This window comes from Anarhichas minor, unplaced genomic scaffold (assembly GCF_050575085.1).
Source record: "Anarhichas minor isolate MPS153535 unplaced genomic scaffold, ASM5057508v1 ptg000043l, whole genome shotgun sequence".
NCBI classification, from domain to species: domain Eukaryota; kingdom Metazoa; phylum Chordata; class Actinopteri; order Perciformes; family Anarhichadidae; genus Anarhichas; species Anarhichas minor.
The window spans coordinates 3482639-3496889 of NW_027466489.1; the positions used below are offsets into that span (position 1 = coordinate 3482639).

Below are 14251 nucleotides of genomic sequence, written 5' to 3' on the forward strand. Positions count from 1 at the left end.
GTGACTTGTAAAACATAAAAGAGGTACTGCTGGAATCCATCACTCAGCTGCTCTACATTTCAGGACTGTCTCAGTCTCCCCTGTTTGTCCCCTAAGATCAAGAATGAGAACAGCTGTTGGCACTGTTGTGACAATGAATCCCTTGGGAATTGTTTCCTTTTCTTTGAAGCTCATTGGCACTCATTTCATTGTCTAATAATTTCTGACATGTAAGGACTCTGAAACAGTATATCAGTGACTTTTGAAGGCTTCTCCAAAGCATGGCAAGAGACTACTATTGTGTCAGGAGGTTAAAATGACGCATTAGTCACACCTTTGGACTGTCTGTAACTGCTGAACTAAGCTTGTGTAAAAACTGAACCAACTTCTCCTACCTTATTTGCATACACAGCAGTATTAAGATGTAGAACTAACTTCACATCTGCTTGCTACATTAATATGTCAAACTCATAGGTACAAAAAATAAATAAATGTGTGGTACATCTGAAAATATTGCTCTTATCTTCACAATTTATGACATTTATTACTAAAGGTAACACAACACGCCTAATAGGTTTTGCCAAAAATCACGGGAAAATGGATAGTATATATATATATTTTTTAACTCTATTTACTGCACATTCAAAGTCTGACAATGATCCAGCAAGGAGGACATCCCATAAACTGTGTAATATGATAGCTAGAAGTAAGACCTACTGCACAAGCATGATGCCATGCAACATGACCAAATACAGAAATACACGTACGACAGGCTCCCATCACACTGTATAAAAAGGCACAGCAAATCTTCACCAAGGACAGGGACCCAGCAAAGGTACGTTTCTTTAGTGTCTCAGACATATTTAGAGTCATTAAACTACTCCAGTAAAAGATATTATATACTACCATGCATCATTTTTATCAACTTATTGTGCTTAAAAGATAGAAGATAAACATTGTATTACAAAAAATGTTTGTAAAGTAATATATTTAAATTAGATTTCTAATTTTTAACCTTATTTTAAAATAGAATATGATCAATTCTCTGATGTAGCCTCTCTGAACCTTACATGTTTGTTCTTTTTATTTAGCAGAAGTCTGCATTGAAGTCTGTCAGAAAAACCCCCGGCTCACCTGGTATCATTCAAGGTAAATTACAGAGCTGAATGATTTTGAAAGAATATCTGATTGGTTTTATTACTAGTACACTCTATTCTAAAGGTTGTCCCCTATGCAAATCACATTGCTGAGTTCTGGTATGCTAGCACCTGTCTCTACTTAACCAATCGTAATGGTCAAGAATTTATTTGAGGATGTTGCAGAGGTCACTACTTGGGCACCCATCTATCTTCCCTTGTATTTAAAATGAATGACCAGTATTTTCATCTCTTGTGCAGTAAGGGGTCATCATGAATATCGACCCAGAGATGCAGTGTTTTGGCCCGGCGGCCATTTACCTCCGGAAGCCAGAACGGGAGAGGATTGAAGCTCAAAACACTCCCTTTGATGCTAAAACGGCATACTTTGTGACCGAGCCGGCAGAGATGTACCTCAAGGGGAAACTCACGAAGAAAGAAGGCGGCAAAGCCACCGTGGATACTATCACTGGAAAGGTGAGAATGAATGCACTAGAATTAACCGTTTTAGAGTGCTTAACATTTTTGATGTAGAATCTGGACAGCTGTGACATGTTAACTATTTGAAGTATGTAACTATATATAAATTCTACTGTCATAAATTGGTTTGCCGACGGACATGAATAATTTGTAATCAGTTACTAAGATTTTAAATCTGACATTAGACAACACATGACTGCTGGACAGCAACTAATCTTATTGTGGTGCCTTTTCTGTCCTTGTAACAGACGCTCACTGTTAAAGACACTGAAATCTTCCCCATGAACCCTCCAAAGTACGACAAGATTGAGGACATGGCCATGATGACCCACCTCAGCGAGCCTTCTGTGCTGTATAACCTCAAAGAGCGATATGCAGCATGGATGATCTACGTGAGCTTTGTGTTGGAGAGATATAACTTTTATTGCATATAAATGTTTTTGTAGAAAAATGTATCATTGTTTCACATTTCATACTGTTATAGACCTACTCAGGGCTGTTCTGCGTGACTGTGAACCCCTACAAGAACCTCCCAGTGTATGATTCAGGGGTTGTAACAGGCTACAGAGGCAAGAAGAGGATTGAGGCTCCACCCCACATCTTCTCCATCTCTGACAATGCCTATCAGTTCATGCTCCAAGGTACTCAGGCACTCAGTTTGCAAGCCATTGTGTGTCCAGAAATATAGCGGGTGCATTTTAGGAGAACTCCTAACCATTTTGATGTCTTGCAGATAAAGAAAACCAGTCAATCTTGATTACGTAAGTGACCATTTTTACATATTATCTACAGTGTAAGTATTAGAAACTGTTGTAAAATCCATTTATGTTTATGAACACAGCGGAGAATCTGGTGCAGGAAAGACTGTCAACACCAAACGTGTCATCCAGTACTTTGCGACAATCGCAGTGGCTGGAGGAAAGAAGCAACCTGAGCAAACTGCAGGCAAGATAAAGGTAAGAAAAGTTGGACAACATTAATATGAAATGTATACATTTTTTTTAAATGATTGCAAGTACATCAACAACATGAATGTTATTTATAGGGTTCACTGGAGGATCAAATCATTGCAGCAAACCCACTGTTGGAAGCTTATGGTAATGCCAAGACTGTGAGGAATGACAACTCATCCCGCTTTGTAAGTTTTTTGGGGTATTTCTCTTTCACTTGAAATCGTTTGTTATTTTGTGTTATTCACTGTGACATTAATCTAAATGTTAATCTATTTTTGTATAGGGAAAATTTATCAGAATTCACTTTGGGACAACTGGAAAGCTGGCTTCAGCTGATATTGAAACATGTACGATTTTTTTGAGGAACTCATTGAGAATAATCAGTTTTATTACATGGCCAACTCCTTCAACCGTGCTTCACTGGAGATTTCCCTTGTTTTTCCACAACTTAAATCAATACAGATCTGCTGGAGAAGTCTCGAGTGACGTTCCAGCTGTCTGCTGAGAGGAGCTACCACATCTTCTATCAGCTCATGACAGGCCACAAACCTGAGCTACTAGGTGTGAGATTATTAAATAATATTGTCAGTTATTCTACAGAAAGTGAACAACAATGGTTCGTCACAATATTGTTATATTTACATACTTTTCCTCCCTTTTCTTTAGAGGCTCTCCTGATCACCAAAAACCCTTATGACTATCACATGATCAGTCAGGGGGAAATCGCCGTCAAGAGTATCGATGACATTGAAGAATTCATCGCCACTGATGTAATGACAACTTCACTTTGATGACGCATTTACAGATACTACAAATCAGTCTTATGTTCACTTTTATGATTACTATTTTCTATAACGTGCACTGAGTTAACAATCTGTGATATCTTATACATCACTATTTAAAGTTAATTTTAAAATGAAGGAGACAGAATAGAACTAATAATAATACACCATTTGGATTTTTACCAAAATCCTGCTGCTGTTTGCTTTAAATCAAAGTAAAATGTATTGCAGCTGTTTACCTCCAAGACTTATCTAGGTATGTGTTTTAATCCGACTCTTTATTTCACAGACTGCTATTGACATCCTGGGCTTCACTCTAGAAGAGAAGGCAAACATCTACAAGCTGACTGGAAGTGTGATGCATCATGGAAACATGAAGTTCAAGCAAAAGCAGCGTGAAGAGCAGGCTGAGCCCGATGGCACTGAGGGTATGAAACCTAAACACCATGAACTTAAATGTAGTGGTCAAGTTTTTGCCATGTAAAAGAGAACATGTGATTTAAAAGCACATTTATGAAGTTATCCTAGACCAGGTTTTATAGATGACCATTTGTGTTCTTCTTCTAGTGGCAGATAAAATCGCCTACCTCATGGGTCTGAACTCTGCTGATTTGCTGAAAGGACTATGCTATCCCAGAGTAAAGGTCGGAAACGAGTATGTGACCAAAGGTCAAACAGTCCCTCAGGTATGGGAAGTCATCAAGAACACACACACACACACTCAATGAGAAAAAATGTTTACACATGATGACAGATGACTGTCTTCTATTTTCTCAATTAAGACACTTTAACGTATATTATGGCTTTCTTGAAGTTTGTTGGATTACACCTTTGTATGCTTTTTTCACCTGTTTAATCCTCGAAATGTAGAATAAATATTGCTAATTTTCACAACATCCTCGTTAATATAGTATTACTGATTTGTCTCAGGTCCACAATTCCGTCAGTGCTCTCTGCAAGTCTGTCTATGAGAAAATGTTCTTGTGGATGGTCGTCAGAATTAATGAGATGCTGGCTACCAAGCAGCCAAGACAGTTCTTCATCGGCGTCCTGGACATTGCTGGGTTTGAAATTTTTGATGTAAGTATGTTTGGCTGATTGATACTACATAATCGTATGCATCTTCATTTAAAGCTGTCACTAAAGGCTTTTTCTTGACCTTCGATATTTAAATTTGTGCAGTACAACAGCTTGGAGCAGCTGTGCATCAACTTCACCAATGAAAAACTGCAACAGTTTTTCAACCACCACATGTTTGTCCTGGAGCAAGAAGAGTACAAGAAAGAGGGAATTGAATGGGAGTTCATTGATTTTGGCATGGACTTGGCTGCCTGCATTGAGCTGATTGAGAAGGTGAGAGACACGCTGAATATTCACAAACACAGAAAACTATCCGATGACTTGAAATCTTTTGTTTAAAATAATCATTTCATCATGACAGCCAATGGGCATCTTCTCCATCCTTGAAGAGGAGTGTATGTTCCCAAAGTCATCAGATGTCACCTTCAAGAACAAACTGTATGACCAGCACCTTGGTAAAAGTGCTCCCTTCCAGAAACCCAAACCTGTCAAAGGCAAAGCTGAGGCCCATTTCTCCCTGATGCACTATGCCGGCACTGTTGACTACAATGTCACTGGTTGGCTGGAGAAGAACAAAGACCCCCTGAACGACTCAGTAATTCAGCTCTACCAGAAGTCTTCGGCCAAACTGTTGTGTCACCTCTATGTAGCACATGCCGGATCAGAAGGTAATCATTTGAAAGAACAAAAGTTGGAGGCGTTCTCATTAAAACTTAAAATATATTTGTTGATATGTAGCTACAGTACTCACTATTAATCCAATATAAATACAAATGTATCAAATTTGTTCAAGCTAATAATTCTAATTAAATGTTTATGGTACAGCTGAGGCTAGTGGGAAAAAAGCCGGCAAGAAGAAGGGTGGGTCTTTCCAGACCGTATCAGCTCTGTTCAGGGTAAGTATCACAAATGACTACCTCAATACATAACCACAATACGATATGTACACTAATAAATTCCCAAATACTGTCAACGGTAACATCCAGGGAAATAGACCATGTCGTTTTTTTTTATTCAGTAATAATTTGATTTCTTTTTTATATTTCAGGAGAATTTAGGCAAGTTGATGAGCAACCTAAGGTGCACTCATCCTCATTTTGTACGTTGTTTGATTCCAAATGAATCAAAGACTCCTGGTAAGCCTAATTTAAGTATTCATTCATTTATTCAAACACTACTGTAATTATGCAAAACAAGACTGAATTTGGCATGTCTTTAAGGTCTCATGGAGAACTTCCTGGTCATCCACCAGCTGAGGTGCAACGGTGTGCTGGAAGGTATCAGGATCTGCAGAAAGGGCTTTCCCAGCAGAATCCTTTATGCTGACTTCAAGCAGAGGTAATTATTAAGATTATTCATATCTTTATTTATATTATGACCAATTATTCATTGTTGATTAATTTCCCTCCAATCAGATACAAAGTCTTGAATGCCAGTGTCATTCCTGAAGGACATTTCATCGACAACAAAAAGGCCTCAGAGAAACTCTTAGGCTCTATTAATATTGACCAAACTCAATACAAATTTGGACACACAAAGGTAATCTATTTGTCTGTTATGGATGTGTGTTTTCTTTTTTTATCTACTTAACCTGATACTGTAAGTCAGCGTAACCATCACGTCAAGTAACTCTTTGTTTTAGGTGTTCTTCAAAGCTGGTCTGCTGGGAGCTCTGGAGGAGATGAGAGATGAGAAGCTTGCTGCCCTGGTCACAATGACTCAAGGTCGCTGCAGAGGTTTCCTCATGAGGAGAGAGTTTGTCAAGATGATGGAGCGCAGGTACTGTAGACAGATAGCTTTATACATCAAAAGGCACCTACACTTACACATTTGAAGATGACAACCAGATTGTAATTTTCAAGCCAAATATTTACTTTGAAAGTCCAAATCCCAAAGCCCCTCATCAATACAGCTTTAAGAATCTAAAATAATTTGTTTATTCACTTTGATCCCTGTTTTACCCAGGGAGGCAATTTACTCCATCCAGTACAACATTCGCTCATTCATGAATGTCAAAACTTGGCCATGGATGAAGCTGTACTTCAAGATCAAGCCTCTGCTGAAGAGTGCAGAGACTGAAAAAGAGATGGCCCAAATGAAAGAGGACTTTGGAAAGATGAAAGAGGATCTAGCGAAGGCTCTGAATAAGAAGAAAGAACTGGAGGAGAAGATGGTTTCTCTGCTGCAGGAGAAGAATGACTTGCAGCTACAAATTCAGGCTGTACGTTACAAAGAAAGTGGGAATTGCTTTTTCAGAGATCTTGGTTTTAAAGTTAATTAATTATCATTTTGATGTTATGTATCAAATCTAGGAAGGTGAAACCCTCAGTGATGCAGAGGAAAGGTGTGAGGTTCTCATTAAATCAAAAATCCACCTTGAGGCCAAAGTCAAGGAGACGTCTGAGAGACTGGAGGATGAGGAGGAAATGAATGGTGAGCTGACTGCAAAGAAGAGGAAGCTGGAGGACGAGTGCTCTGAGTTGAAGAAAGACATTGATGACTTGGAGCTCACCCTGGCCAAAGTAGAAAAGGAGAAGCACGCCACTGAGAACAAGGTTGGTAAATCTTCCATAAGGCCTGAAATCGGATCTTGTAAAAAGCTTAAACCCTTTAAAATATTTTTCACAATATTGTGAATGCAGGTTAAAAACCTGGTTGAGGAAATGACATCTCAAGATGAGATCATTGTCAAGTTGACCAAAGAGAAGAAAGCCCTCCAAGAGGCCCATCAGCAGACCCTTGATGATCTGCAGGCAGAGGAAGACAAAGTCAACTCTCTGACGAAGGCCAAGACCAAGCTGGAGCAGCAAGTGGACGATGTGAGTATCTGCATTTAAAAACAAAAGTTTAACTTGCTTATAAAATAGCAAAAATCTCTCTTTTACATTTAGTTTTCTTATGATCTCAGTCATGGTTGATTTGGTGACACCTGTGGTTACTGATTTAAAAGCACTGACGATATGACTGTTATGTTGCTTTATAGACACGTTTTGATTATCTATCACAGTTAACACTTATACAGCTTTGACACAGTGTTAAAAGAGTGAACAGTAAACACTAAAGCTATTACCAACTGGACAAAAGTGTACCAAACTATACATATCATCAAAAATGGAGTTTGATTTTCTGAAAATAATAACGATTATAACTTAAATTATATAAAACATCTATTTCGTGGACAGCTTGAAGGTTCTCTGGAGCAAGAAAAGAAACTCCGTATGGATCTTGAGCGAGCCAAAAGGAAGCTTGAAGGAGATCTGAAACTGGCCCAGGAATCTCTAATGGATCTAGAGAATGACAAGCAGCAATCTGACGAGAAAATAAAGAAGTAAGAATAAACAAACGTCATCCTTTTACCTACTTTCAATCAATTATTTCATTGGAGGCACTTCTTACACGTAACTTAAATGCAACGATTTATTCTGTCCCCTGCAGGAAGGACTTTGAGACAAGCCAGCTTCTGAGTAGGATTGAGGATGAGCAGACTCTTGGAATCCAGTTACAGAAAAAGATAAAAGAACTGCAGGTAAAATTTGTAGTACTAGTCGAAGGTCAAAGGAACATTCAAATATATTGAAAGATTTTAATTTGAACTCGGTGGGTTTCAGGCTCGTATTGAGGAGCTGGAGGAGGAGATTGAGGCTGAGCGGGCTGCTCGGGCCAAGGTGGAGAAGCAGAGGTCTGATCTTTCCAGGGAACTTGAGGAGATCAGCGAGAGGCTGGAAGAAGCCGGTGGAGCAACGTCTGTTCAGATCGAGATGAGCAAGAAGCGTGAGGCCGACTTTCAGAAGCTGCGTCGTGATCTGGAGGAGTCCACCCTGCAGCACGAGGCCACCGCTGCAGCTCTCCGCAAGAAGCAGGCTGACAGTGTGGCAGAGCTGGGAGAACAGATTGATAACCTCCAGAGAGTCAAACAGAAGCTGGAGAAAGAGAAAAGCGAATACAAGATGGAGATCGATGACCTCAGCAGCAATATGGAGTCCATTGCCAAAACAAAGGTAAAGTAACAACATTTCACTTGCAACAGCGTCAACTAAACTTACTCTGCCTTTATTCTGCTTACACTGAACACAACTTTCAATTTCAGGCTAATCTTGAGAAAATGTGTCGTACTCTTGAGGATCAACTGAGTGAGATAAAGACCAAAAATGAAGAACATGTGCGACAGCTGAATGACATTGGGGCGCAAAGGGCAAGACTGCTAACAGAGAATGGTGATATATATATATATATATATATACATAAATAATGTATTTTTTTTACTGGTCCTGATCTTATATTTCCAATACAATGCCCATATTTGCATTTTGATTAGTTTTAAATCTCTGTCTCTCCTTAGGTGAGTTCAGTCGCCAGCTGGAGGAGAAAGAAGCCCTGATCTCTCAGCTTACAAGGGGCAAGCAGGCTTACACCCAGCAAATTGAAGAGTTCAAGAGGCACATTGAAGAGGAAACAAAGGTATTTGCACATTGAAACCACGAACACCATCAAAGAACTGCAACGCTAAGTTACACACGTTTCAGTTAATAAAAAAGGTCTCTATTCATTTGTAAGGCCAAGAACGCCCTGGCTCATGCTGTTCAGTCATCTCGTCATGACTGCGACCTGCTCAGAGAGCAGTATGAGGAGGAGCAGGAGGCCAAATCTGAGCTGCAGAGGGCAATGTCAAAGGCCAACAGCGAGGTGGCTCAGTGGAGAGCCAAATACGAGACTGATGCCATTCAGCGCACTGAGGAGCTGGAGGAGGCTAAGTAAGTCATTACAATATTAACTTTGTATGAACACTTTCAATGACAAATTTAAGCTCTTCCACTGTAGCACTGAACGCACTTTCAGTTGGTTGTTTGGGAGGGATTCACCTCCATAGGAGCTTTGAGTCTGTTATCACATGTATCAATTCTATAACTCATCACATATATGGTTTAACAGGAAAAAGCTCGCCCAGCGTCTTCAGGATGCAGAAGAATCCATCGAGGCTGTGAATGCAAAATGTGCCTCTCTGGAAAAGACAAAACAGAGACTGCAGGGTGAAGTGGAAGACATGATGATTGACGTGGAGAGAGCTAATGCTCTGGCTGCTAACCTCGACAAGAAGCAAAGGAACTTTGACAAGGTTAGATTTATAGTTGTGCCTTTTTTTGCTTAAATGAAGACCCTAGAATTGTCAATTACTGAAACACATGAGTCTTTTTATGTTTTAAGGTTCTTGCAGAGTGGAAGCAGAAGTATGAGGAAAGCCAGGCAGAGCTGGAGGGAGCTTTAAAAGAGTCTCGTTCTCTCAGCACTGAGATGTTCAAGCTGAAAAATTCGTATGAAGAAACTCTGGACCACCTGGAGACCTTGAAGAGAGAGAACAAGAACCTGCAGCGTAAGCAAACTTGTAAAAAAAGCAGAATACTCAAATAGGCCACTAATTAAAAGCATTTAAAGTGGTCTGGTTGTACAGAGATTTCCAGAGTACATCAATGAAGCTGTGGCGTTTGCTTTGAATGAAGGGAAAGGAGGAAGAGTGTTCCCCCTAGTGGGCACACATGAGTAATGTGCAGGATCTATGATTTCAAACTAACATCCAATGAAATGCAATGTTGCAGTTAGTTTTTTTATGAATGTGTGAATGAAGTGTACCGTATACTAAATTCAAATGTCTACCAAGGAGACAAAACAAATAATTCAGCTTACACCTACTTACATACCGCTTAAACCTTGTTTCTTACAGAGGAGATCTCCGATTTAACTGAGCAAATTGGTGAGAGCGGAAAAACTATTCATGAACTGGAGAAAGGGAAAAAGATTGTAGAGGTAGAGAAGTGCGAACTCCAGACATCACTTGAAGAGGCAGAGGTACTTTCTAAGAAAATTTCTCTCATTAAATGCAACTTGAAATGATGCTGGGGCCTGGGGCTACACAATATACTTTTTTTTTTTTCTGTCAAGGCTACCCTGGAGCATGAGGAATCCAAGATTCTCCGCATTCAGCTTGAACTCACCCAAGTCAAGGGTGAAATCGACAGAAAACTTGCAGAGAAAGACGAGGAGATGGAGCAGATCAAGAGGAACTGCCAGAGAGTGATTGAATCCTTGCAGAGCACTTTGGATGCCGAGGTCAGGAGCAGGAATGATGCCCTGAGAACCAAGAAGAAGATGGAGGGAGACCTCAACGAGATGGAGATTCAGCTGAGCCACGCCAACCGCCAGGCAGCTGAAGCCCAGAAACAGCTGAGAAACGTGCAGGGACAGCTTAAGGTATGGTGGCTTGCTGAAAATAATTAAAATAAAGTTTACTTTACTCAGACTGCATGGCAATTATTTTATTTTTTTATAATTACTCATAAAGGATACGATACTGCACCTTGATGACGCTATTAGAGGTCAGGAAGACATGAGGGAACAGGTTGCCATGGTGGAGCGCAGGAACAACCTGATGCTGGCTGAGATCGAGGAGCTGAGAGCTGCACTGGAGCAAACAGACAGAAGCCGCAAAGTGGCTGAACAGGAGCTGGTTGATGCCAGCGAGCGTGTGGGACTGCTGCACTCTCAGGTAAGATTCAGCGAAGATTCAAACAATCACATGTGAAACCCTTAACGACCAAAAATAATACTTTGTAATCCAACCCAAACTATTATCGGTTTAGAATACCAGTCTCATCAACACCAAGAAGAAGTTGGAAACTGACCTCATTCAGGTCCAGGGTGAAGTGGAAGATTCTGTCCAGGAAGCAAGAAATGCTACAGAAAAGGCCAAGAAGGCCATCACTGATGTGAGTCATCCTTACGCAACTTAACTAGGGTTGGGCGATTGTTTCTATTTTCATATCGTCCAATCGTGGATACTCGAGATCGACGATAGGTGAATTGATCGCCAATGTGCAGCGCCGCGTGGCTCAGCTCTGTAGGAGCTTTGAAATAGAACCTTTAAGCTTTTTGCAAGGACAGTAAAAGTTACATGAATAAAACTTTAACAAAAGTGTAAACATTTTATTTAAAATATCTAAACATTAAAAACAAACCACTTTAATGGCAATGTCTCAAACAAAGGCAAACATTCAAATGTCCATGAGTCTGTGCTAAGTGCGACAATAGCACAGCATCATGTATCTTTATTATTACAATCCAAATCATATCACACCAGTAGTAGGGCTTCTCCTCAATGTCTGGTGCTCTAGGAGTTGAAACATCAGACTGCAATGAGTTTATATCCAATAATACGAAAATCAACAACATTTCAGGCTGCCATGATGGCAGAAGAGCTGAAGAAGGAGCAGGACACCAGCTCTCATTTGGAGAGGATGAAGAAGAACCTGGAGCTGACAGTGAAAGACCTGCAGCACCGCCTTGATGAAGCTGAGAATCTGGCCATGAAGGGCGGCAAGAAGCAGCTCCAGAAACTGGAGGCTAGGGTAAGTGCCATGAGGACAAACCTGTTCATATTTACTGAAAGTCAAGACAACATCTTGCTTTGTAAAATCACTCAATTCTTCTTCATTCAAGGTTCGAGAATTGGAGTCTGAAGTTGATGCTGAGCAGAGGCGGGGTGCTGATGCTATCAAGGGAGTGCGGAAATATGAGAGGAAAGTAAAGGAGCTTACCTATCAGGTAAATTGCTATTTAATTAAAATACTAAAACTTAAAAAAACTGCAAATCCTCATGATAAAAATGGTAATGAAAACAGTCGGCTTAATTTACTGTTGGGCCTACATTACAATGTTGTATTATTCCTGATTCACAACAGTTTGAAGAGGACAAGAAGAATATTGTCAGACTTCAGGATCTGGTGGACAAGCTGCAGCTGAAAGTGAAGGCCTACAAGAGGCAGTCTGAGGAGGCTGTGAGTACACTTCATTATTGATAACGACACACTGAAAATGTCACTCAGTCCACAGGTTTTGACGTCACTGTGGCTTGTCATACAGGAGGAGCAGGCCAACACTCACCTGTCCAGGTACAGGAAGGTGCAGCATGAGATGGAGGAATCTGAGGAGCGTGCTGACATCGCTGAGTCTCAGGTCAACAAGCTGAGAGCAAAGAGTCGGGAAATTGTCAAGGTAAAAAAGAACTTTCTGAGCTGAATCAATATTGTATAAATGCTCATTTTAAATAAGGATACAACTTTGCAATTTGTTTATAAGGGCCATTGTGGAGCATTTATTTTTATTTTCAACCTCATCACTAGATGCCGCAAAACCTACACACTGGACCTTTCAATTAAAATTATCTGCAAATGTTGAACATGCTTTTGTTCTGTCATTTCAGGTCAAAGATGCAGAGTGAAGAAGAAATCAAGGTTATACAGTAGCAAGAAGCCATAAAATATGAGTATCTTGTTACTTGTTCATTCTGGCATGCTAATAACCATGCTGTGAAAACCAAAAGTAAATAAAAAGTAGTTTGTTGCATCTTTTTCTTTTGTGTCCTTTCATTTTGATTACTGATTTAATGAGTGAATAATTAACAGTCTTGCACACTTAAATGTTCCAAGCCTTTGGGGGCTTACATTTTGATTCATTGTGTAGCTTAAACCACTTAACACGAGTAAGTTATATAATAAAATGTAAGAATCAAATATGGTCAAATATATATATTTGTATCAATTTCTATTTAATGAAGTCTTGGCCATTTATCTGAACATACTTTGTTTATGTTATATTCCTTTATTGCAAACATCTATTTAAAAAAAACAATTTCAAATAATATGTATAAGTAATTGTATTTATTATTTGGTTGTATATCCTTTGCAATCAACTGCCTTCTTATAGACATTGCTGCTATCAGCATATACCTGTTTTGTTTCTTTGATACTTCTTTGCCTGGTCTGTATACTTTTAGTGCACCCATCTATACTTAACTGTTCAGTTGGATTGAGATCAGGACTTGGTCAGTCAAATACATTGGGCCTTTCTCAATACCCAAGTTCACAAGTACGGACTTGTGAACTTTTGGAGTCTGGACTTGGAGTCCAGACTCCAAGTCCATACTCCAAAAGTTCACAAGTCCAGAGAACGCAGTAGGGACAATTGGAACAGCAGCTTACTTGATGACATCACCACCTCAGCTGGTCTTGCTAATGAGTTTAATCCGTATTTTTACTGTAAAGTATTTTTACAATCAAACTAAATATGACAACCCTGCTGTTTTCATTTTCATTTAAAATAAAAAATTATATATATATATATATATATATATATATATATATATGGATCAGATCCGGATTGCTGTACTCTTTGCCGACGAGGAAAACGCTACAGAGACGTCAATACCAGCGGCAAGTTTCAAAAAGACTCGCCGAGATCAGGCTGTTCTAGGCGGGCACCGTGAGCGCTGAGCCCCCGGTGCTGGCGGGGTTTACTGCCGAGATCAGGCTGTTCTAGGCGGGTAACATGAGCGCTGAGCCCCCGGTGCTGGTTTACTGCCGGTCCCGCTAGCAACACCTCACATCTCCGAAATCGTCGGAGCATATTTTTAAATCGGCTGAATCTTTACAAACCGACCACAGATTTGATGCTTTAACAACTAACTTCTCGCCTCAAAACATCCTAAAATTACTTTCTGTGACTTAACAACAGTAGTATTTAGAAAGTTTCAACTTCCAGTTGTGTGATTTCTCCTCCGCCATTGTTTCCTGTTGCTGGTGCAAAATGCATTCTGGGATATTTGGCTGTCCCAAGTACAGACAAGTCACCTCCGATGCATACCGGGTCAAATGGGCGGAGCGAGCCACATCCGGGCATTTGGACCGTGCTTGGCTTAATGTGAACTTTGAATTGGAACAGTACTTGGGCTGAGACTGATGACGTTTCAAAAGTCCACGAGTTCACAAGTACAGAGAAGTACGCATATTGAGAA

General features: G+C 40.0%; 1 protein-coding gene across 1 annotated transcript; it reads left to right on the forward strand.

The window, feature by feature from the left end:
* The first annotated feature begins 1387 nt into the window (after nt 1-1387).
* LOC142970355 (myosin heavy chain, fast skeletal muscle-like) lies at nt 1388-12795 on the forward strand. The gene is made up of 39 exons (XM_076110537.1): nt 1388-1592; nt 1844-1987; nt 2080-2236; nt 2329-2356; nt 2437-2551; nt 2641-2733; nt 2832-2895; nt 3011-3109; nt 3215-3318; nt 3620-3758; nt 3898-4016; nt 4261-4410; nt 4513-4683; nt 4772-5078; nt 5236-5306; nt 5459-5546; nt 5631-5748; nt 5826-5949; nt 6053-6189; nt 6376-6631; nt 6723-6965; nt 7053-7229; nt 7593-7738; nt 7846-7936; nt 8019-8408; nt 8498-8624; nt 8750-8868; nt 8965-9161; nt 9340-9523; nt 9613-9778; nt 10127-10251; nt 10345-10653; nt 10745-10948; nt 11043-11168; nt 11637-11807; nt 11899-12003; nt 12141-12236; nt 12322-12453; nt 12662-12795. The coding sequence occupies exons 1-39, from the start codon at nt 1389-1391 to the stop codon at nt 12677-12679; spliced, it is 5814 nt and encodes a 1937-aa protein (XP_075966652.1). The 5' UTR covers nt 1388; the 3' UTR covers nt 12680-12795.
* The last annotated feature ends 1456 nt before the right edge of the window (nt 12796-14251 follow it).